This window comes from Phyllostomus hastatus, unplaced genomic scaffold (genome assembly GCF_019186645.2).
Source record: "Phyllostomus hastatus isolate PE091 unplaced genomic scaffold, TTU_PhHast_1.1 phas_contig_86, whole genome shotgun sequence".
Classification (NCBI taxonomy): domain Eukaryota; kingdom Metazoa; phylum Chordata; class Mammalia; order Chiroptera; family Phyllostomidae; genus Phyllostomus; species Phyllostomus hastatus.
Genome location: NW_025333977.1, coordinates 36,287,036 through 36,309,056, shown reverse-complemented (window position 1 = coordinate 36,309,056; position 22,021 = coordinate 36,287,036). Strand labels below are relative to the sequence as shown.

Sequence of the window (22,021 nt, the reverse complement as noted above, 5' to 3'; positions counted from 1 at the left end):
ACCACCAAAAAAAGGACAACAACAAATTTAAAAACAAAAAACAACCAGAACTGACAGAAAATAGAACTGTATGGAAGTCTGACAACTAAGGAGTTAAAGAAAAAACATTCACCCAGACCGTAGGAGGGGTGGAGATGGCAGCTGGGTGGAGAGGACTCATGGCAAGGCAGTGGCTGGAGGACTAGAGAGGCAGTGGATTGTGGACTAGGCAGTCCCACATTTGCATGCAGATTAACCAGGAGGAACAACTGGAGAGCAAGACAGACTGCACAACCTGGGGTCCCAGCACAGGGAAATAAAGCCTCAAACCTCTGACTGAAAATGCCTGTGGGGGTTGAAGTGGCAGAGGAAGAAACTCTCAGCCTCACAGGGGAGTTCATTGGAGAGACCCACAGGGTTCTAGAACATACACAAACCCACCTACCCAGGAATCAGTACCAGAAGGACCCTATTTGATTGTGGGCAGCAGGGAAAGTGACTGAAAATTGGCTGAGATTGGAGCAAGCAGCATTATTCCCTCTCAGACCCCTTCCTTACATACAGCATCACAATGCAGCCACGTGGGTTGCCCCACCCTGGTGAACTCCTAAGGCTCCACTCCTTATATGTAACAGGTGCACCGAGACAAAAAAAAATGGCCCAAATGAAAGAACAGATCAATGCTCCAGAAAAAATACAACTAAGTGATGGAGAGATAGCCAACTTATCAGATGCACAGTTCAAAACACTGGTAATCAGGATGCTCACAGAATTGGTTGAATATGGTGGCAAATTAGAGGAAAAAATTAAGGCTATGTTAAGTGAAATAAAGGAAAATGTACAGGGAACTAACAGTAACAGGAAGGAAACGACTCAAATCAATGGTGTGGACCAGAAGGAAAGAATAAACATTCAACCAGAACAGAATGAAGAAACAAGAATCCAAACTAATGAGGAGAGGCTTGGGAACCTCCAGGACCTCTTTGAACATCCCAATATCCAAATCATAAGTGTACCACAAGGAGAAGAGGAAGAGCAAGAAATTGAAAACTTATTTGAAAACATAATGAAGAACTTCCCCAATTAGCAAAGGAAATCGACTTCCAGGAAGTCCAGGAAGCTCAGAGAGTCCCAAAGAACTTGGACCCAAGGAAGCACACACCAAAGCACATCATAATTACATTAGCCAAGATTAGAGCTAAGGAGAGAATCTTAAAAGCAGCAAGAGAAAAGGAGACAGTTACCTACAAAGGAGTTCCCATAAGACTGTCAGCTGATTTCTCAAAAGAAACCTTGCAGGCAAGAAGGGGCTAGAAAGAAGTATTCCAAGTCATGAAAGGCAAGGACCTACATCCAAGATTACTCTATCCAGCCAAGCTTTCATTTAGAATGGAAGGGCAGATAAAGTGCTTCCCAGATAAGGCCAAGTTAAAGGAGTTTATCATCACCAAGTCCTTATTATATGAAATGTTAGAGGGACTTATCTAAGAAAAAGATGATAAAATAATATGAACAGTAAAATGACAACAAACTCACAGTGATTAACAACCACACCCATAACAAAAACAAAAACAAACTCAGCAAACAACTAGAACAGGAACAAAACCACAGAAATGGAGATCACATGGAGGGCTGGTTATCAGTGGGAGAGTGGGAGGGGGAGAAAGGGGGAAAAAGTACAGAGAATAAGGAGCATAAATGGTGGATAAGAGATAAACAGGGGGAGGTTAAGAATAGTATAGGAAATGTAGAAGCCAAAGAACTTACATATATGACCCACGGACATGAACTAAAGGGGGGGACTGTGGGTGGGAGGGGGTGTCTAGGGAGGAGGGAAATAAAGGCGGGAAAATGGGACAACTCTAATAGCATAATCAATAAAATATATTTAAAAAATGGAAAAGATCTTTAGATTCCCCAGCCATTAGAAGTTCTGGATCATTATACAATCTCATCTTATCTACTTTCCCACCTCCCCCTTTCCACTGGTCGAAGACTAGTGCTGGCTACATCCTACATAAAGCCTTGCAAAATTAATTCACTCTACCTCTTCTGAAGACAACTAGGACTTTTTGGGGGCCTTTCATTTAGCGCTCTTGCAATTCTTGTTCTGTGTGAATAAATTTGTCCTTATTATGTATCTGATCATGGGGGAAATGATTTATTGTCTAATATAGTGGGGATGTTAGTTCTATATATTTTTACAATACATCACATTGATGAATAAAAAGGTAGGAGTGGTCAGAGGCCAGTGGCACCAATAATACATATCTGATCTTCCCTATTGGATTTTAAGCTTTTTGAGAATGGGCTAAGTTCTAGTTGATTTTTGCATATTCTTTTCAATTCTGCAGATAAACTAGAACAAACATCATATTATATGCTAAGACTACACCTAAAAGTTGGGTATTCCATATTACAGAAAATCAAAGAGCTAAAATAACAAGTAAAAGTTTATTTCTGGGACAATGGCACTTTTGGAAAGTCAAGTATTTGACTTTTACTCTGAGACATCTCCTAATACTCTGTGTGTACAATCTTTCAAAATGTTTATATTGGCCACTGCTCCTGACACATCAACAATGACCAAACTTCTTCGTTTGCTGGGAAAGAGAACAACTCTGGTCTCTCCTTCGAAATAGGAGAGTCTGAGTGTCTGCAGTTGGCTAAGTAGGAAATGAGGTTCCTAGAGGGACACACTAATGAGTTGGGTGGTTGTTTTGTTATAGAACTAAGATAAAACAAAAAGCAAAGCACCAATAAATTGATGTTGAGTTCTCTCACTCCATAAACACAAAAAATTACATTTTGTTAGAATCATTTGCTAAAATGATTCATTTATTTTTCCAGGAAGGTTAGGGACCTGGTATATTTTTAAACATCAAAATCTATTAAAATGATGAGTAAAATGACTATTCACAGGCCTCTGAGCATCCTAGGACATCCATCTCGATAGTGGCCCTTGAAATCACAGAAAGAAGAAATTATGATTTAAGTCAAAATCATACAAACTCTAAGAACTAGTCTTTTCACGGGAGCAATTGTGAGACAGAACAAGGATCCTTAGAATGCTGGCCATTTTCTGTTATTAAGAGGCCTTAATAAAGCTAAGATATAAGCTCTTTGTGAGAACAGTTATTATGCCTTGAAAGGTCTAGTATTTCCGATGTCACTGGTCTTAAAGCAATGCAGAGAGGAACTGTGGTACACAAGCAGTGTTAGTTATCTCATCTAATCTGCCACTTACTAACTGTAACTCCCTAGGCCTCAGTTTTTTTACCTGTAAATCTGAGGGGTTATAACCTAATGATTTTGAAGGTCACTTCTATGTCTGACAGTTTCAATAAGCTGGTCTAGATAAATGAAGAGTAAAGGTTTATTATTTTTCTAATTTACATCCTTCAAATTTGTAGGAAACTGTTTCTTCTTCATTCAAGAAGTAAATCTTCCAAACACAGAAAGTTCATAGATAGAGGCTTATCCATGGAGAAATTAAGCAACTAAATCAACAAATTTTTTCAGATGAAATGATCAGGTAGAAAAGTACAGAAAAGCACAAGGAGTCTTAAAAAATATTTAGTAAAACTACTAAGTTTACTAAGTCATAAGATACAAAGTCAAAATAAAAAAATCAACTGTACTATATATTGATGACAAAAAATTGTAAACTGAACTTAGAAACATCATTTACAATGGCACCCAAAACATAAAATGCTTAGGGATAATTTAACAACCTCTATGCAAAGCTACAATACATTTTGAAAGAAATTAATGAAGCCATAAATAAAATGAGAGATATACCATGTTCGTGCTTTGGGAGACTTAATGTTCAGATATTAGTTATTTCAAATTGATTCATGGACTCAACAAAATCTCAGTCAAAATCATAGCAGGTTATTTTGTGGAAACTGGCAAGCTGATGCTAAAATTTATATGGAAATGGAAAGGACTTAGAATAATTAAAATACCTTGGAAGGAACAAATATGGAAAACAAACACTGTCTGATTTCAAAACCTACTATTAAAGTGAGTGATCAAGATAACAGCATTGGCCTAGGGATAGATACACAAAGTAAGAGAAGAGAACAGAGAGAGTACAGATAGACCGACACACATGTGGTCAATTGCTTTTTGTCAAAGGTGTTTAGGTAATTCATTGGGAATGAAGAGTCTTTTGAACAAATTGTTATGCTGGAAAAACTAGATATCCTAATAAGAAAAAATAAACTTTGACCTTAAACTGAGGTGAATCATAACCCTAGTTTATACCATTAAACATCTAAAAGAAAACACAGAGTAAAATATTTGTGACCATTAGGAGATAAGCATAGTAAAAGAAACAAAAAGCACAAATTATAGATGATAAAACTGATACACTGAACTTCATCAAAATTAAAAACTTATGCTCTTTAGAAAACAACATGAAGAAAATGAAAAGTCAAGTCCCAGACAGGAAAAAATATCAGCAATACATAAATCTAAGAAATCTTATTTGGAACATATACCATTACAACTCAATAAAAAGAGACAATCCAATTAAAAAAATGGCTTACAAATTTGATGACACTTCACCAAAAGTGATATACAAATGGCCAATAAGTGGATAAATAAATGATCCGGATCATTAGTAAGAGAAAAAATGTAAATGCAAGCCACAGCGAGATGTAGCTGCACAGCAAGAAAGAGCTGAAATGGAGAAGAGTGACAACAGCAGGACGGGGGTGCCACTGTGGCTCTCGCACACAGCGGGGGACAATGTAAAGGATACATTTAGGCAGTTTCTTACAAAGTTAAATAGTTCCTACCTGACCCAGCAACTTCTCTCCTAGCTATTTATCCCAGAGAAGTGAAAACTCTCTGTATGTACAAAGACATGTACCCGAGTGTTCATGGCAGCTTCATTCCTAACTCAAAATGTAAAAATGAACAAATGCCTCAAAACAAGTGAATGGATAAACAAAATGTAATATATATTCATGTAATGCAACACTGCTTAGCAATAAAATGAATGAACTATTGATACACACAATAACATAAATGAACCTAAAAAACTATAGCTACTCTGAGTAAAAGCAGCCCAGGGATGAGAGTGCATACTGTATGATTCTATGCATATGAAATCCAAGAAGGGATCACAATGATGGATGGATGTTCCAAAGCAGACTGGGGCTAAGAGTAAAGGGCAGTTAGTGCAACAGGGCATGGGGCAGCCCTGTGGCAGGTGCAGTGTTTTCCATCTTGATTGTGGTGGTGATTTCACAGGTACATACACTTGTCAAAAGTTTCCTGCCTCACACGCTTAAAATGGACACATGTTATTGCATGTAAAGTGAACCTAAAAAAAGTTTACTAAAAATATGAATCAACAAATTCCTCGGACATTTGGAAGGTGCACAATATAAAAAAGACTGTGTACATAACGACACGCACATAAACACATGTATGCCCGACGGAAAGTAAAATGTTAAAGCAACAGTGAACTGAGAAACTACCTAGCTGCTCTGCATACTGAGTTGCTGATGTGACAATGCTTTTGTTATTTAGGTCACCTAGACTGATCTGGTAAAGGAGCTTTGGTTTTGGCATTTTGCTGAACAGCCTGCTAAGTTCTAAAGCAGGGCTTTCTCCTTATTTTAGGACATAGGAAGTTTCTTCAAGCACCCTCATTAAACAAGAATGCATTATGTAATGTGTTAGTTACTGTGGGGCAAACAAGGTTGTTCAGATACCATCTCTACCCCATAATTCTCCGGGCCTAACAGACACTGGGGCAGAGGCTGGTGGAAGACAGGTATATAACTCATTAACTCATTTTAGTGTAGTTCAGAGTGTGAAAACTTCCACAACAGAGGAATAACAGAAATAAGGTACAACTCAATTTTAGGAGAAGGAAAGGATTTCACAAGGGATAACAATTTTAGTTCATTCTTGTTGGATCACATTTGATTGTGAAATATTTTATTTATTTCAGGGAGGCATGGGAAGGCATTCCAGAAAGGGAAAAAAAAACCCTCCATAACCAAAATTAGAGAGATGAGAAATAACTAGGAATATAAGTTCTTAGCTGGAAGCCCAGATGCTTAAAAAAGTAAGATAAGAGTGGAAATCCAGGCAGAAGTTTCAATCCACTCCACAAGTGGCTAAAAACTTCAGAAGGTTTATTTTTTTTTTAAAGACAATTAATGACAAGGGTGGAACTGTATGGCAGAAAGATTAATCTGGTAGCCTGTGTAGAAGGAACAGGTGTAGAGAGAGATTAGAGGTAGAGACATCCATTAAGAGGACATTCCAATGGTGCAGATGAGAAATGAGGACAACTGAATTAGGGCCACCTCAAGGGGGATTGAGATAAGAAAGTAGATTTCAGATATTGTGAAATTAGAAAGAAACTTGGGACAAATTATGCATGGGTAATGAGGAAGAGGAAGTATAACTCCAAGACCTCAGGCCTGGGTGCCTGGGAGGGATTTAATGGGTGCTTCCCCTCCAACTGTTGATCTCATGACACTGCACCACAACTGCCCGAGACCACTCAGACATCTGCTTGTGACATGGGCCTCAGTGGAGCCACAGCCAGTGGCTGGTGATGCCAAGATCCACCGTTTCCCAGGGGAAAAGCATGAGGACAATCTTCAGAAGACCTGGCTTGGAGCTGTGGCTCTCCCATAAATTTGACATACGCCTGTGAGTGAATGACTCTCATTACTGAGCTTCTGAGCCCTCAACATTATGAGAGAGAGAAACGTCTGTGCTTAATCACATGGATTTGGTGAGGTCCACAAAGGACTATGGAAATGGAAAAAGTCCTGCACAAAAAGAATAACTAATATTACTGTCACCAGCTCTCTCAAGCATTCCTATCTTCACGCACGTCTGGGTATTGTCAACAGCCCTGAGGCATATGTCCACATCCATCTTTCTCCTCATCCTAGCATCTCTTCCTCTGTTTCTCTAATCCTGGAATTGAGAGAGCGTTAGCACAGGGATTACATAAAGATAGTTCTCTCCAAAATACCACCAATTCTTTGCAATGCACCCAAAATCAAAATCTATGTCCTTCTGTTTTCCACAATAAAAAAGGAACATTTTGATATTTCTTGAATGTTTGAAATGCTACTATATCAATACTCTCAAATATATTCTTAATCTTAACAAATTACAGGTTTGAGGGACCCTTCAACACTGGCTCCCAGCATTTCATTACCTTGGCTCTCTTCTCGGCTTACTAAATATCCCTAGTTTCAAAAACTAAATGAAGAGCAGTGACCTGTTCTAACTCTGAAAGAGATAACAACTTTTCTAGGTTTATTGAAAGGTAGTTTGTTGTTATCCAAGGACTCGTCTTCCTGAAGGATTTTTCAAGGAAATTTTTTAATCATAGAAGATTTTAGAATTTAATCTAACCCCCACACTAGGTGGACCTTCATACCTTTCCAGGGATGCAGAGCTTCAATGCCTTTCACACAGTACAGGGCAAACAGCTGTCTCTTTCCCTGCCCAGAGGCTGACACAGATAGGGTTTACGACAAAGAAGTGAATGCCAGAGCTGCCCTGCCACTCTGGACCTGAGAGTGATGACTGGCTTTATCTGAATATGAGAGAAAACACACATCCCACTGCACGGGGGTATGAAGATAGTGCGCAGGACGGGAGTTCAGTGAACTACACAACAACACGCAGATGTTAGCTTTTGTAAAACAGCAAAGAGGAAAGATCCCACTGTTTCTTTAAGAGGATTTTCAGTAGAAAGGGAACATTTCTCCTTTACAAAGACTTGCTTATAACAATATTTTTCAAGGAACTCAGCTCAGATGGTACAGGAAACACATTATGGCCCACTGTGGCATGCAAATTCACTGCTCAGCACGTTATAGGAACACAAATACAACCACGATCTCCCAGACTTGCAGGGTCTGATTTTATCTCCTTCCTTTCTTCATTTTCTTCTTCTCTTTTTTCTTTTCCTTCTTTCCTTTTTTTTTTTTTTTTGCTGCTTCCCTCCTTTTTCATCTTCTTTTAAATTGTACTATGATGTGGGAAAATTAAAGCAATTCATCTCAAATATAGGGGAGATTTACTTCTTTCATTTAAAAACTTTTTTTCCTTAATGGGTTAAATGTCAAATTCCTCAGAATGTCTCAAGGTAACAAAAGATCATTGTTTTAAGGTATGAAGGTAAGTTTTCCATCAGGGACTAAAGTTTGGAAATAAAGGAAAGCCAGTAAAAACATTCCTCACTTGGCAATTATTCCACCTTTGGAAATTTCCAAGCCATTTGCAATCATTCATTAATTAGAGAAGATGATGTTCCGCCTTGCTGAGGCCAGAAGCGTGACATAAAGAGGTCTAGAGTCTTTCCTCAAGTTTTAAGTGAAATGCCACGGGAGGAAGTGGGATTCGACATAGGAGCTCATTTCTCAAGCCAGTAGTCACATCACTAAGCAAAGCAGAGTCAATACTGGGACAATAAGGTCCTCTGTACACAGGTGCAGTTGAGTACAGCAGTGTTCTGCTGAAAGACTAACTGTGAAAAAGCCGGTCCCTTCATTCGCCAGTGCCCCCGCCACACAGATCATATCTGTAGCCTCATCAGCCACTCTCCCCTTTCCCCAAACACTGACAGATGGCTAAATATCACCCTCGAACCACTCTCCTTAATAATCATAGAGAGATGTACCAGCTTGATTTTCATTTTTAAAATGCACAATGTGATTTTCAAACACATGATACTGTTGAAGACCAAATATTTCAAAAAAATTTTTTAAATGACATCAAATTCACTGATACCCAGAATCCATAATAATGTAATGGATCATCATGAACAGTTACAAAAAGAAGAGAAATGAAGTGTCATGCTTTCTGGAAAGTGGTTAATAAAAGTTTCTTCCATTACACTGAGTAAGGTGGTGAACACCAAATGCTAGTGATGCGGCTGAACCCAACATGTTAGATTCAGGTCTTGCACTGGGTGCTAACTGTTTTCCTACACCACTGGGTCAGTTCAGTGTTAAAATGAGGAGGGATTGTTCAATGTGCCCAGTGACACTTGGGAAAAAAAGAAACCCAGTGCCTGGCTCAGTACTTCTCACAAGATTATTCCCTCCACCTAGACATTCTGCTCTGTCTCATGTCTGTTTCCCCAGGTGGGCTGATACAGGGTCCTTACACAACTCAGGGCCCCTCTTTCCATTAGGATCACCATGCAGCCATTCTAACAGGAGGCTTTGGATGGAGCAAAACTGCACACCTATTTGAGCTAGGTGTTAATGTCAGTTATCCTAACCAAAGCTTGTAACCATCCATGAGAGAAGTTACTGCACTTGCACCAAAGTGAAGTAAAGTTGAACAACCCAATTTTTTTTCTAGATTGCTTCTTTGGGGACTGGAAGGACTAATGCAAAAACACTGTAATGTTAACAAAAGGTGAGCATATACAGACTGGCTATTTTGGACAAACGTTATTTAAAACAAGCAAACAAACCTAACATTTATTTTCATAAAGAGATTGTAGAAAGAAAGGCTTTCTAAGAGCAATGTTTCAAAAACACAACGTTTAAACCTGGGAACTTTATGTTGGAAAATGATCATGGCTGGCCCAGTTTCCAGTAATGGGGATTCATAAGTGCCCCCACTTTCTGGAAGGCTTCTTTTCCTCTAAAGAGCCCAAAATTCATTTTGGAGCACCGTTAATAGAGCAGACACTTTCATCTTAAAATAATGGTTTAATAAACACACTGCCCGCAGAGCAAGGACCTGACAGATTTCTGTTACATTTTGAAAATGTGATCGATTGTCTGTACACTGACAATGTCAAACGTGTTAATATATATAGACCTTTTATATATTAAAAATATATATAGTATTAAAAATATATAGAGACCTTCAATTCATCTCTCAAAGATACCATATTCTAACTATTTTTGATGACTGATTCTCACAGCTTTAAATGAAAGGAAGGGAGAGCTTCGTTCCAACCCAAGGGCTGGAAACCAGCGTGGTGTATCTATCTCACCCCTTCCAAGTAATTCTCTTTGGTTCTTCTTGTCCTGGTGAAAGGAAACGTCATGCTGGTTCAAATACTCATGGAAAATCAAGTTGTAACTGAGTAGGCATGTGTAATATCATTAGCCATTGAAAGGGAAGTAATTGAACGCATTGACTTAAAAGACATACATGCTTGCAAGTAAATCAAACAATGAAAAAAAAAACTCAAAAAAACTTTAAAAAATTGTCTAATAGGTTTAAAAACTAGAGAGTAAGATTCTTCTTAGAGGATCAATAATGTGGATTGACAAGGGCGATAAACAAGTTTCATTTTACTGCAGCAGCCTCTTCCAAAGGAAACTAGACAAGGTGTTTGCATTACCTTACAGCCCTTCGCCTCACCTGTCTCCTGGGCTGTTGGCCACTCATGTCCTAGCAGCCACTGTGGTACCAACTTGGCTTGAGTTCTAACCACCGTCACATACACCCTACCTGACAGCAGCTCGACTCATGGCTGCCCTGTGTTCCTCTCACCTCCAGATGTGATGATGTCCTGTCCCTGTGGGGCATGAGAAGCTACAGAACTATTTGGTGCCCAAGTAAATGCAAAGCCTAGGCGTGAGGAAGTCTCTGACTCACAGAGAACCTTGGTCAAAGAAGAGAAAGAGCTGGAAGATAAATTATCTTCCCTTTTCCCACCACAAAATGATTATCCTGAGCTGCTACAGTTCATACGCTCTTTTGGAAGACGATCTTTCAAGATTGAACACGTAGATGCACTTGGTAATAAACAATAACCATATCCATAGCATGACTCCCTATCCCCCGTAGGATCTCCCTCTTTTTCTATGGCACTCAGGCTTCCTCGGGATTCTACTTTCTAATGCAATAAAAGCAGCATATACACTTTTGCCTTAGGCTCTGCTTTCTGGGGAAGGCAAGCTGAACAGGCAGTCCTTTATTCCCACCATTGTATTTATGAGTTTCTTACCTTTGGTTGCAGTGGTGGTGCAGAGGGGGCTGGAACAGGATCTGTGATATATGTCTTCTTGGGACCAGCAACCGGATACATGCCAGCAGGGTGCTGGTTTCCTGACCCAGAGGGAGTGTACCCTTGTTCCCGCTTCCAGGCATTGGGGTGACCTTGTTGACCATAGGCAGGATCAGAATCATTTTTGCCCCCATATGCAGGCCCCGCTGGGCAATAGGCTTCATAATAGCGCCCTTGGTTAGGACCATACCCATACCCAGGCTCAGGCTGAAGTCCTGGTGGTGGAATATATGTGTAATCCATGGCTCCCCGTGTAGAAGGAGGTGGACACTGCCCAGACACAGGCACTGGTTGAGTGTTATAGCTCTGGTGCCCTGGCCCCGGGCCATAAAACTGTCCTGGTGAAGGGGCAGCCATGTAATGCGAGCTGGGCTGGGCTGACTTCACTTGTACATTGAAGGTAGGCCTCGATGGGGTGGATGCCGTAGTGTAGGAGGCTGGGACAGGCTGAGGCTGGGGTTTCAGTGTTCCAATCGGAGTCACGGGAATGGGTCCAGCCTGAGGGGCAGGTTGTGGTTTCAGGGTCGACTTTTTGGTTGCTGTTAGTGGGGGCTGGTTTGGTATGACCATTCTCTTGTGCCCTGTGACAGGGGTGGAGACTGGAGGAGAGGCTGTAATACCAGTAGAGCCCTAAAATGGAGGAGAGACGGAAAAAAGAAAAGGACAGAGATTACTGCTAATGAAATTTTTTTTTAAATTAAAAACTGCCAACTATTATTTTTGTATTAACTCTACAAAATACAAATCCAGCATGGTTTCTGCCTTCTGAGACTTCAGAGACTAACACAAAGATCAGTTATGTTTGTGTACTACCAATGAACAATCCGTAAAAGAAATCAAGGAAACAATTCCATTTATAATAACATTAGGATAAAAATACTTAGGAATAAATTTAACTGAAGAAGTGAAAGACGTGTACACTGGAAAGTACAAAACGTGGCTGAAATAAATTAAAGAAGACATATAAATAGAAAGATACTTGTGTTTAGGGGTTGGAAGATTTCAATACAGTTAAGATGCTAATAATACCTAGAGTGGTCTACAGATTTAATACTATTCTTTTCAAAGTCAATACAGCATCTTTTTTGCAAAAACAGAAAAATCCACCCTAAAATTCATATGCAATTTCAAGAGACTCTGAATAGCCAAAAGAAAAAAAACCTTGAAAAAGAAAAGGAAAATTGGAGATTTCAAAATGCCCAATCTCAAAACTTATACAACTATAATAATCAAAATAGTGTGATAGTGGCATAAAGGCAGAAAAGTAAACCAATGGAATAGAATAGAGAATCCAGACATAAACCCTTGAATGCATGTTAAATTAATTTTTGACAAAGGTGCCAAGACCATTCAAAGGAGGAAAAACAGCTTAAATATAATAGTGCAAACTATAATAGTGTTAACAAGCATAAGGAGGAAGATTCGTGACATTAGATTTGGCAATTTTTTTTAATGTAAAAAGAAAATAAATGGAATGCCATGCTCTCGGTCAAACTAGCCAAAGACTTAGTCACCTAGTGCTAAAAGGAGGTGCTAGAAAAAGAAAAATGGAGGACCCATCAGAGGGAATAAAAAAAGAAAAGAGGGGGGTTGAGAGAAACAAACACAACAGCACAACCAATAGATGCTAAATTTTAGACCAAAGATTCTTGTCAATGAGTAATTTACCAAAGATAACTCAAGTGCAGCCTCCTCCTCCTTTAATATCTTCCTGAGGTTGGTTGCATTCATTTGTTCAACTCAGAATTACTTACTACATAATGGAATGTTATTTGGCCATGAAAAATAATGAAATCTTACCATATGCAAAAACAGGAACAGACCTAGTTGGTATATGCTAAGCGAAACAAATCAGAGAAACAAACACAGTCTGTTTCCACTTATAGGTGGAATCTAAAGAACAAAACAAACAAAACAGAAATGGACTCATAATACAGAGAACAGATTGATGGATAGCAGATGGGAGGGAAATTGGGGGTGTCCGTAAAGAAGGTGAAGTACAAATTTTTACTTACAAAAATAGTCATGGAGATGTAAAGTACAGCATAAAGAATATATGAGTACTAGACTTATTGGGGGGTCACTTGTAAGTTATATAAATATTTAACCACTGTGACCACTGTGCTGTACACCAATATTGAATGTAAGATGTAATTGAACAAATAAAATGAAATATAACCATATCTTGGCATCACACACAAAAATATACTTCCTGAATGTCATAGGAATATCTTAATGACACAAAGGTGAAAATGCCTTACTTCTGAAGTACAGGAGGCTATAATTATGATGGAAGACAAGTAAAGGCTTAGGGAAAACTTGGAGATCTAAAACTTTGTCCTCAAGCGTTAGTCTGTTAGGAATGGGCAAATATGCAAATGGTACAAAATTTTAATCCTGATAAGATTTGTTAATATAACAAATAAGTGACCACACTCTAATTCTGTTGTTTGATAACTTCCAGGCAAATTATAGTATGTATAGGAAGACAGGATGCAACACTTTATATTACTCTATTTCATTTACCCACACCAAGCCACAAGAGATAGTAGACACGTAGAGTTGATGCTACTAATTGCTTCCTCATCATAACACTCCCCCTTTTTCATTACTCAAAGAACTTCAATTTTGTTTAGGGGAGCAATGTGCCCACTTAAAATACTTCCCAAGACTGCTTTGTAAGTAGAAGCTGCTGTGTGGCATGGTTCTGGCCAATGAGATGTGCACTAAACATTTTTGTGAAAAACAGGGCTCACCTGACATAAGCACCATCCCTTCCTATTTTTCTCTTTTCCCCATCCTGCCTGCTAGGTGGACGTGGGGCTGTGAATGTTGCAGCTCTCTTGCCCCCACCATCACAGATATTTAGCCTTGGTAGCCTTGGCTGGGCTTTCTGGAGATCTAGATTGATCCAGAGATAAAGATGAAAACATCCCCAGGGACATTTGGTTAACATTTCATTTCCAGTGGTTGTCGCCTAGATAGGAAATCACCACCAACCAGGGAAAACTTAGAAATGAGAAATATATTTTATTGTCACAGTGACTAGGCTATGCTTTTATCATTGAATGGGTGGATGGCCAAATGCATCACTGTCAAAACCAAGATAACAATAATGCCCCTGTTGACACTGAATAGAGCCTTGGGACACATGTTTGCTGGCAAGTTTCCAGTTGCCAAGGAGGGTTAGTACTGGTCCTCTCTAGGACTTCCCCACTAGAACACCTTTCCTGGTTCAAATAGCTGCTCTTTCTCCTGGTCCCCTTCAGCCTAGAAGAGATGACAATTCTGACTCTGCCAGTCTCAGATTACTGTTCTGTTCCTAAGGCTTCTCTGTACTCAAATGGGCCTATGTACAGAATTCCTTTATAAATTAACTCCAAGAGAGGAGCTAGTTTCAGTGTGCCATAATTTTTTTATGGGATTTGGACTGTTATAGCTATCTTTCCCATGTGTCATTGGTCACAACTGCAGTTTCCTAGGGACTTTGCAATTCTAGATTCAGTTCTGTTAAGTTGTAGGATGCTGTTGAAAAGAGTTTCTTTATCCTCCCATTTAAAAAAAAAGATTTTATTTGTTTATTTTTGGAGAGAGGGGAAGGAAAAGAGAAGGAGAGGGGGAGACACATCAATGTGTGGTTGCCTCTCATGTGCCCCTTTCTGGGGACCTGGCCTGCAACCCAGATAGGTGCCCTGACTGGGAATCGAACTGGTGACCCTTTGGTTTATAGGTTGGCACTCAATTCACTGAGCCACACCAGCCAGGGCTCTTTTTTCCCCTTTTTAAATACAAGTCTTTCAGGGGGAAGATTTGCAATTTACTTTTGTAATTTAAGCGACCTAAATATTCTTGTCTTGGTAGGGTGAACTTCTTGTTATACCATAAGGTGGTCCCAATAGCACCGAATAGGAAGAGATGCAGTGTTCTTATTAATAAACTTATTAAGAAATTATAAAATAAATACTCAGTTAAGAGGGTCATATTTTTCTAGTAAATCATATCAACCTTAAAAAATGTGAGCATAGATGGAACTGAATGAGAGAGAAAGAATAAAGCTTTTATTTGATGACTCAGGATCAGCAAAAACTCAGAGTTCCTACTTGGAACACTTAAAAAACCCAACTATAAATGGAGATAGTGACTGAGCAACTGGCTAATGGCAAGCATACTCTCTGCTGCAGCTGTAAAGAAGTCTGCCCCCAAAACAGATGCCTCAAAAGTCACATATTTTGAAAATGAAAATCAATCTCCTCCATAAGGTGAAAAACAAGGATTTATGTAGCTCTCACACTTTAGAAGCAACTTTTTCACAAATCTCTTTCTCTTTCTTAGTGAACACATACATACTCACTCGCACTGGACTGCATGCACGTGGGCACGCACACACACAGAGCAAACATCCCTGTCTTTGAAGGAAGGCATCAGGCACAATTCCAGGAGCCACCGCTTTCTTCTAGGAAATAACTTGCAAGTAGAATCCTCTTCTGGGAATAAGAAGGTTTCTCACAACTTTATTATGAATTCTGCTGTGTATGTGCCGGCATGTTTATACATATTTTCTATATCATAACTATGTGTGTGAAAATAGCACATTTAGCTATATTTTCCCCTTTCAATTTCACATTCTTTATCTCATTGGAGGTGGAAGTGGTAAAGAACAGGAATCATTTTAAAGCATATTTATTTTTGTTCTCATGGTTAAAGAAAGCTATGGCAACATTTTCCAGGGCCACATTTTCAAGTAAATGCATAGTGAATTTTTTCTACTTACTGGATTAGTTGGCACTTCCAAGTATGTATTTTTGGTATTTCACTTCTTCTTTTCTTTTTCACAGGAATCCTTAATGTTTTTATCATGATTTAACATTTTCACTTTGAAAATCAAGTACATTTAAAAGTTAAACTCATACAGCTATGTGTTGTGTGTGTATATATATTTTTTCTGATATTTGAATCTACGTAGCAGTATTTTTATGTGGTTATTTTTTCCATTAATTACTTTTAAACATGTTCAATGTGTAAAGCTCTATGGAGTTAATCAGAGGAGGATAGTGCTATAGGATCAATGGCACATGTCTTCATGTCCCGGCTTTGCATGGCAGAGGGGCCAAAGCATAATTAGTGACAGTTGAATGGCTGTCTCCATTCCTGGGCAGAACTGGTGTGGCCATGAAAGAAAAACATGAAAGGGGCTATGTGAGCACCTCACACTCACTTCTTACAGCAGATCCTCAACTCCCTTTTGGCGAAAGCCTGGAAAACATCTTACATTCATCTGTTTCTCTTACCCCTGCCCACCCATCCCTTGAGTACACTTGCACGTACAAACACAAGCAAACACACATACCCCTAACCTAATCTATATATAACCCTTGATTACTTCTCACATTCCTGCATTTTATTCCAGTTTTGCTTTCCCTTCCCCGAATAAGGTCCTCTTTACCACTTCCCCAAGCTATTTATTACTATAATCCAACCTCACTTCTCTCTCAATTCTCCTCTTATTAAACACCATCATGATCTCTCTAACATGAACATCTGATTGCGGCTCACTGATGACACAAATTTGGCAATGACTCTGCCTTGAATTGAACCCCCTGTGTTTTATTTCCCATGTACTTTCTAAAGACTTTTACGATCTAGCCCTTGCCTCACTCATCAGCTCACTTTTCCTTCATCACTCATAGCTGCACTCCAGCAGTATTAACCTTGTGTAGTGACTGTACACCTATGTCTCTGCTCCTCTTTGTCAGCCAGGACCTCCTTCTAAAGTCTGGGATCCATTCTACACAAATCCACCCCGTTTCTCCCATGCTGCTCAAGCATAGCCATCTTCTTCCTGACAGCTGCCTGCACATTCATCAAGTCTCATATCAAATGGTGCTTCTTCTGCAATATCGTTCTTCGCTTCCCTAGAAGGATGTTGAAGTTCTTTCCATGGTTCTTCACTTATCCTCCCGTTGGGTTTTGTGCACACCTCCATTAAAATAATCATATGGTGTTTTAATAATTGACTTGCATGTTTTATAAGCTTGGAAGAAGTCAAACTATAAGCAATAAAAAATCAAATTATCATGCTCTTGAACAGAGATCTTTATATTCTGTAATAGAAAACCCAGGGGGTAGACAGAAAAGAACTACTATGTCTGCTCAAGAGTGGTAGCAGGGACTTAGGCTCTTTATGCTAAAAAGTACTTTTCTAATCTTTCTGTAAAATTGCTATTGATGAAATTAGTCATTATTTTTGCCCAATGGCCACTGAATAATTATCCTCTTCATCTGTCCCAGGACCTCCTCTCTTCTCTCTATTCACTCTTTGCAGAACCATGCCCACAACTAAAAAGTCCTTCCATGACAAGGACTCTGTTGAATTTCTATCTCCAAAATTCATCTGCATTCCAAATGCAAAGCCCAAATATTCAACTGTCTTTCATGTGTCTACTGAATGTCTCATACACTCTTCAGGCTCAACATGTTTAAAACTGTTCATCACCTTACTTGAATCTACTTTTCAAGTTTTTGTTCTGGTTTTCTCAAGCAGGTATTGCTCAGATGAGAACACTAGGAGTCCTTCTTGAGCCTCTCCCTCACATCCCTTTCAAATACTAAAACCCTGTTGACCTTATTCTGTAGACAGAAAATTCTATAACTCTCAAATATGCCCACAGTTCACTATTTTCACTGCTACCATCTTATACCAAGATACTACCACCTCTTACCAGGAATGCTCCGACATCATCCAAACTAGTGTCCCAGTATCTACTCTTGTTCCCCTTAGTGAATCCTTCATTCTGTAGCTAGAATGAATCTCAAATGAAAATTTGATCACATTACTTTCCTGCTTAAAAGCCTATGCAGGCATAGTGGAATGACTTGGACTCAATCTGTCTCTTCCGCATCTCCTCGAGGGTGACATGGCAGGTCACTCTCTGACACTGACTTTCTTTCATACTCAGTGTGTCAGGCTCTCTCCCATCTCAGGGATTATATCCACATGCTTCCCTGCTTCTCTCTGATTTCTGTGTTGAGCTAATACATAAGAATCCCTTAGGTCTCAACGTGGGTATCAGGTTCCTCAGTGAACTTTTGCCTGAATCCTCTGGAAGAGTGACCATTCTTTACTCCTCCCCTTCCGTATACATCACACTTGTACATATCTGTTTTCATTGGGTTACAGACTGCCCTTTACATTCTGTTTCCCCAGTGAATTTTTCATATCATAGCACATAGTAGTTGTTTAATAAATACTTGAATCAATTAATAAATGAATAATGGTATCCCAAGAAAAATGCATTTCTATGTTCACATTATAATGTACAAAATATAAACGGCCTCATTTCCCTTATTACTTGACAATCAAGAAACTCTGTGAGACATTTAATGCATGCTAAATAAGAGTAATCTCATTAGTCTCTCCCTTTAAGTAGTTTAATGACTTTCCTTTTTGAATTTATTAGTAATACTATATTTCAAAGAAGCATTTGAGACACTTATTTTCCTTTTAATAGTCACATTACATGTATGACTACTACTTGGTGTTGGCTCTAATCTCCTGCAGAAATAGTAAAAAAAAGACACCTAATGTATTTTTAAAATGTTGACATTTACTGAAAGAAAATACATTTTAAGTTAATTATTAAGTAATCACAATATCTCAATCCTTAAAAATTAAATTAATCCAAATTATTTATTCAGTATAAATAAAATTGAAATTCTGCTAGGCAATGAACTAGAGGTTAAAGCCACAATAAGACAAAGGAAGTCAGAGTCACTTCATTCAGAGTCATCTTAGTTGATTCAATTTTTATACAAAATTTGGTTTACTGAGCAAAAATGAATTCCACTTGAAAAGGAAACTGTCTACAGTAACAAAGGGAAAACCATAAAAAAATACAACCCTATGTATAAACAGTAATGTAAAACTCTAAGTCCCTTCATCCCATTTGATGTTAGCTATGCAATGATATGGAAAAATGCTTAAGATGTTAAATGTAAATGTTAAATACAGAATGTTAAATGCAAAGTACCGAATGTAAAATCAATCATATGTGTGATACAGATGAAGCTACATAAAATGATATTTCCATATGGACAAGGAATAAACAAAATATGGAAAGTGAGATGGTGATTTGTTAGAAAAAAGGATTATGAGTATTTCATCTTCAGTTTTATTTTCATGACCATTGTTTAAAATTATTTAAACAAAACCTGATAAGCATTTTCCACTTGTAGTTATTCACTCTAGTCTGTATACCCTTGTGGCAGAAACACAAACTAAAATACCTATTAGTGATGAAAATGTATAAAAATACCAAACACATATGTAGCGTTTACTTTGTGTAAACATTTTGGGTCAAACACAGTTTGCACTTCATCCTCACAAACACCGCTGAGACAGGAATGATAATTATTCCTATTTTCCAGAAGGAGATACTGAAGCATAGAAAATCAACTAAGGTCATATCACTGGCAGTTGGCAAATCCAGGATTCAAATCCAAATAGCTTGGCTCCAACCATTTGGGGTTTTGAAAACCATCCTATCTCTCTCAGGTAAAGAAAGAGTGAAACAGATCACATTAAAATAAAGAGAGATTTTCTCAGTTTATTTCTGGTTTCCTATGTTTAGGCGACGTGTGATCAAGATATGGGTATAAAAAATAATTCTCTCCTAGAAGAAATAAAATGAAGTTCACAGGACAACAGATACTTCATGTCCCTATGCGGGGAGTAACAGAGTGACATGGAATATGTAGAACTGAAGAGATCATATACTATCTAAAGGCAGCCCGTACATGGTGCCAGCTGATTGCACCAAAGGAGTATGAACCCAATGTTCCTCTCCTGACTTTTTGTGTGTTTTTTTGCAAACACAGGGAAGCTAAATGAAGGATTTCTACAAGCCAAATATAGTGCATGTGGTGCATTTTGCAACTTCCAGCCTAAGTTAAGAACACCAGCAAACAGAAATATCACAAGAGAGGATGATCAATGAAATTGAAGGGTTGTGCACTAGAAGACAGGAGGAAAAAAAAATTCCAGGTTTGCCACTGTTCAGAGTTATGTGGCATTGAAAAGTCACATTAATTTTCTAGATTGACTCCTCATCTGAGCAATAAAGAAGACTTAAAAATACTGTTATTTTTTCCCTGCTTTTGTAATGAGGAGTCTTTTTTTCCCCAAGTCAAAGTGTTTCCATAACCCAGATAAAAGATGAGCTTATTGGATGATGCACAGTGTTGAAAGGAGACCACCCACACGTTTTTTGTTCACCTAATGCTATTTCTTTGTAAAAGAAGACATAATGGCATTCAAATTCCAGTGATTTCAGGAGGAAATCCTTAAAATTTGCAATGAGTTTCAATGACCAATAAGAACTCTGTCTCATCTCTAATGATTCACACCAAGTGGGCACTTAATAATCACTGGAGAAATGAATGGATAGACAGGGATTCTCAGTTTGTACACACTAAGGAAAAATGCAAACACAGCTTATCTACTTTAGTTGTAACACCATGCACTCCTTTATTTGATACTTGTTCCTTGTTTAATAAAAGATTACTTCATCATTTTCTCCAAGCCTTTAAGTGAAAAATAATTTTGTCTTCTTGAGACCCCTCACTAATTATCTTCCATAATTCAGGGTTTAATACTAATAGCTCCATTCCTCACTTATTCAGGCAACTCACATTATCCACTTGATAGATGACCCCATGTGCTAGAAAACAACCTAACAGATTGTGAGTACAATATATGAACATACTGCTATACATTTAGAGAAGTACTCATCAAATCTGGCTGTATGACAGAATCATTTAGGGCTTTTTAAAATACAAATTATCTTTCATTTAGGGCATTTAAAATACAAATTATCTTAGACCGATCCACTCAGAGAGTAAAATCTGCAAATCAAAAGAGAAAAGGATAAAGGATTCTTTGTTGGAACCAGAGTTCAGCCCTGACTGGCGTGGCTTCAGTGGGTTGGGCATCATCCCAGAAACCGAAAGGTCGCTGGGCAACCAAATGGTGTTTCTCTGGGACATCAATATTTCTCTCCCTTTCTCCCTCCCTTCCCCTCTGTCTAAAATTAAATAAAATAAATAAAATCTTAAAAAAACACAAAGTTCAGATATATCTTTGTAGACTCTACTGTTAAAGCAGAATAAATAATCCTACCTGGACAGCAGCTATGAGTACTAGGAGAGGGTTGCCTCCATTATCTCCAAAGGACAATGTTTAGATGATTTAGACATAGGAACCAAGGTAATGTTTGTGTGTTTCTATAAACTCCTTATGGACAATCTGTCTGTGGGTTATTTCAGTGATATGTATCATCAGCACTAAAAATTCCATACATTTTAGTTCTAGAAATTTGGCCAGAGTAAATAACTACAGATGGCATAAATCTTTAGCTTTAAGAAATGTTCATGCCAATGTCATTTGTAAAAATGAAAGGCTATAAGGCATTTAAGTAATCACACAGAAATTGGTTAAATAAATCACAGTATATTCATATAATGGAATACTATACAACAATTAAAAACTATATAATTAAGCCCTGGCTGGCGTAGTTCAGTGGATTGAGCACGGGCTGCGAACCAAAGTGTCACAGGTTTGATTCCCAATCAGGGTACATACCTGGGTTGCAGGCCATGACCCCCAGCAACCTCACATTGATGTTTCTCTCTCTCTTTCTCCCTCCCTTCCCTCTCTAAAAATAAATAAATAAAATCTTTTTAAAAAACTATATAATTACATGCTTTAAAACCTATGAACAATCCAGCAATTCCACTACCCAGTATATGCTTTAAAACAAAACCCTGAAAGCAGGAACTTAAACAAATGTCTGTATACTCATGCTTATAGCAGCGTTTTTCACAATAGCCAAAAAAGATAGAAGTACCCCCAGTGTCCCTTGACAGATGAATGAATAAACAAAATGTGGTATACTCGTACAACGCTGCATTAATTAGCCTAAAACAAGAAGGAAATTCTGACATATGCTAAAA

The 22,021-nt window shown here is 38.3% G+C and overlaps 1 protein-coding gene across 8 annotated transcripts in view; it reads right to left on the bottom strand.

Annotated features, from left to right (window-relative positions):
* LOC123826937 (LIM domain containing preferred translocation partner in lipoma) overlaps window positions 1-22,021 on the bottom strand; it is a 634,789-nt gene that overhangs the window by 239,113 nt on the left and 373,655 nt on the right. For 7 of the 8 annotated variants that reach the window (XM_045851156.1, XM_045851152.1, XM_045851157.1 and 4 more), the window contains one exon: window positions 10,955-11,644. In XM_045851156.1, the coding sequence (XP_045707112.1) occupies window positions 10,955-11,644 (690 nt within the window). Of the gene's footprint in view, window positions 1-10,939; window positions 11,645-22,021 lie in introns of those variants that run through there. The other variant, XM_045851158.1, reaches the window with a different exon arrangement.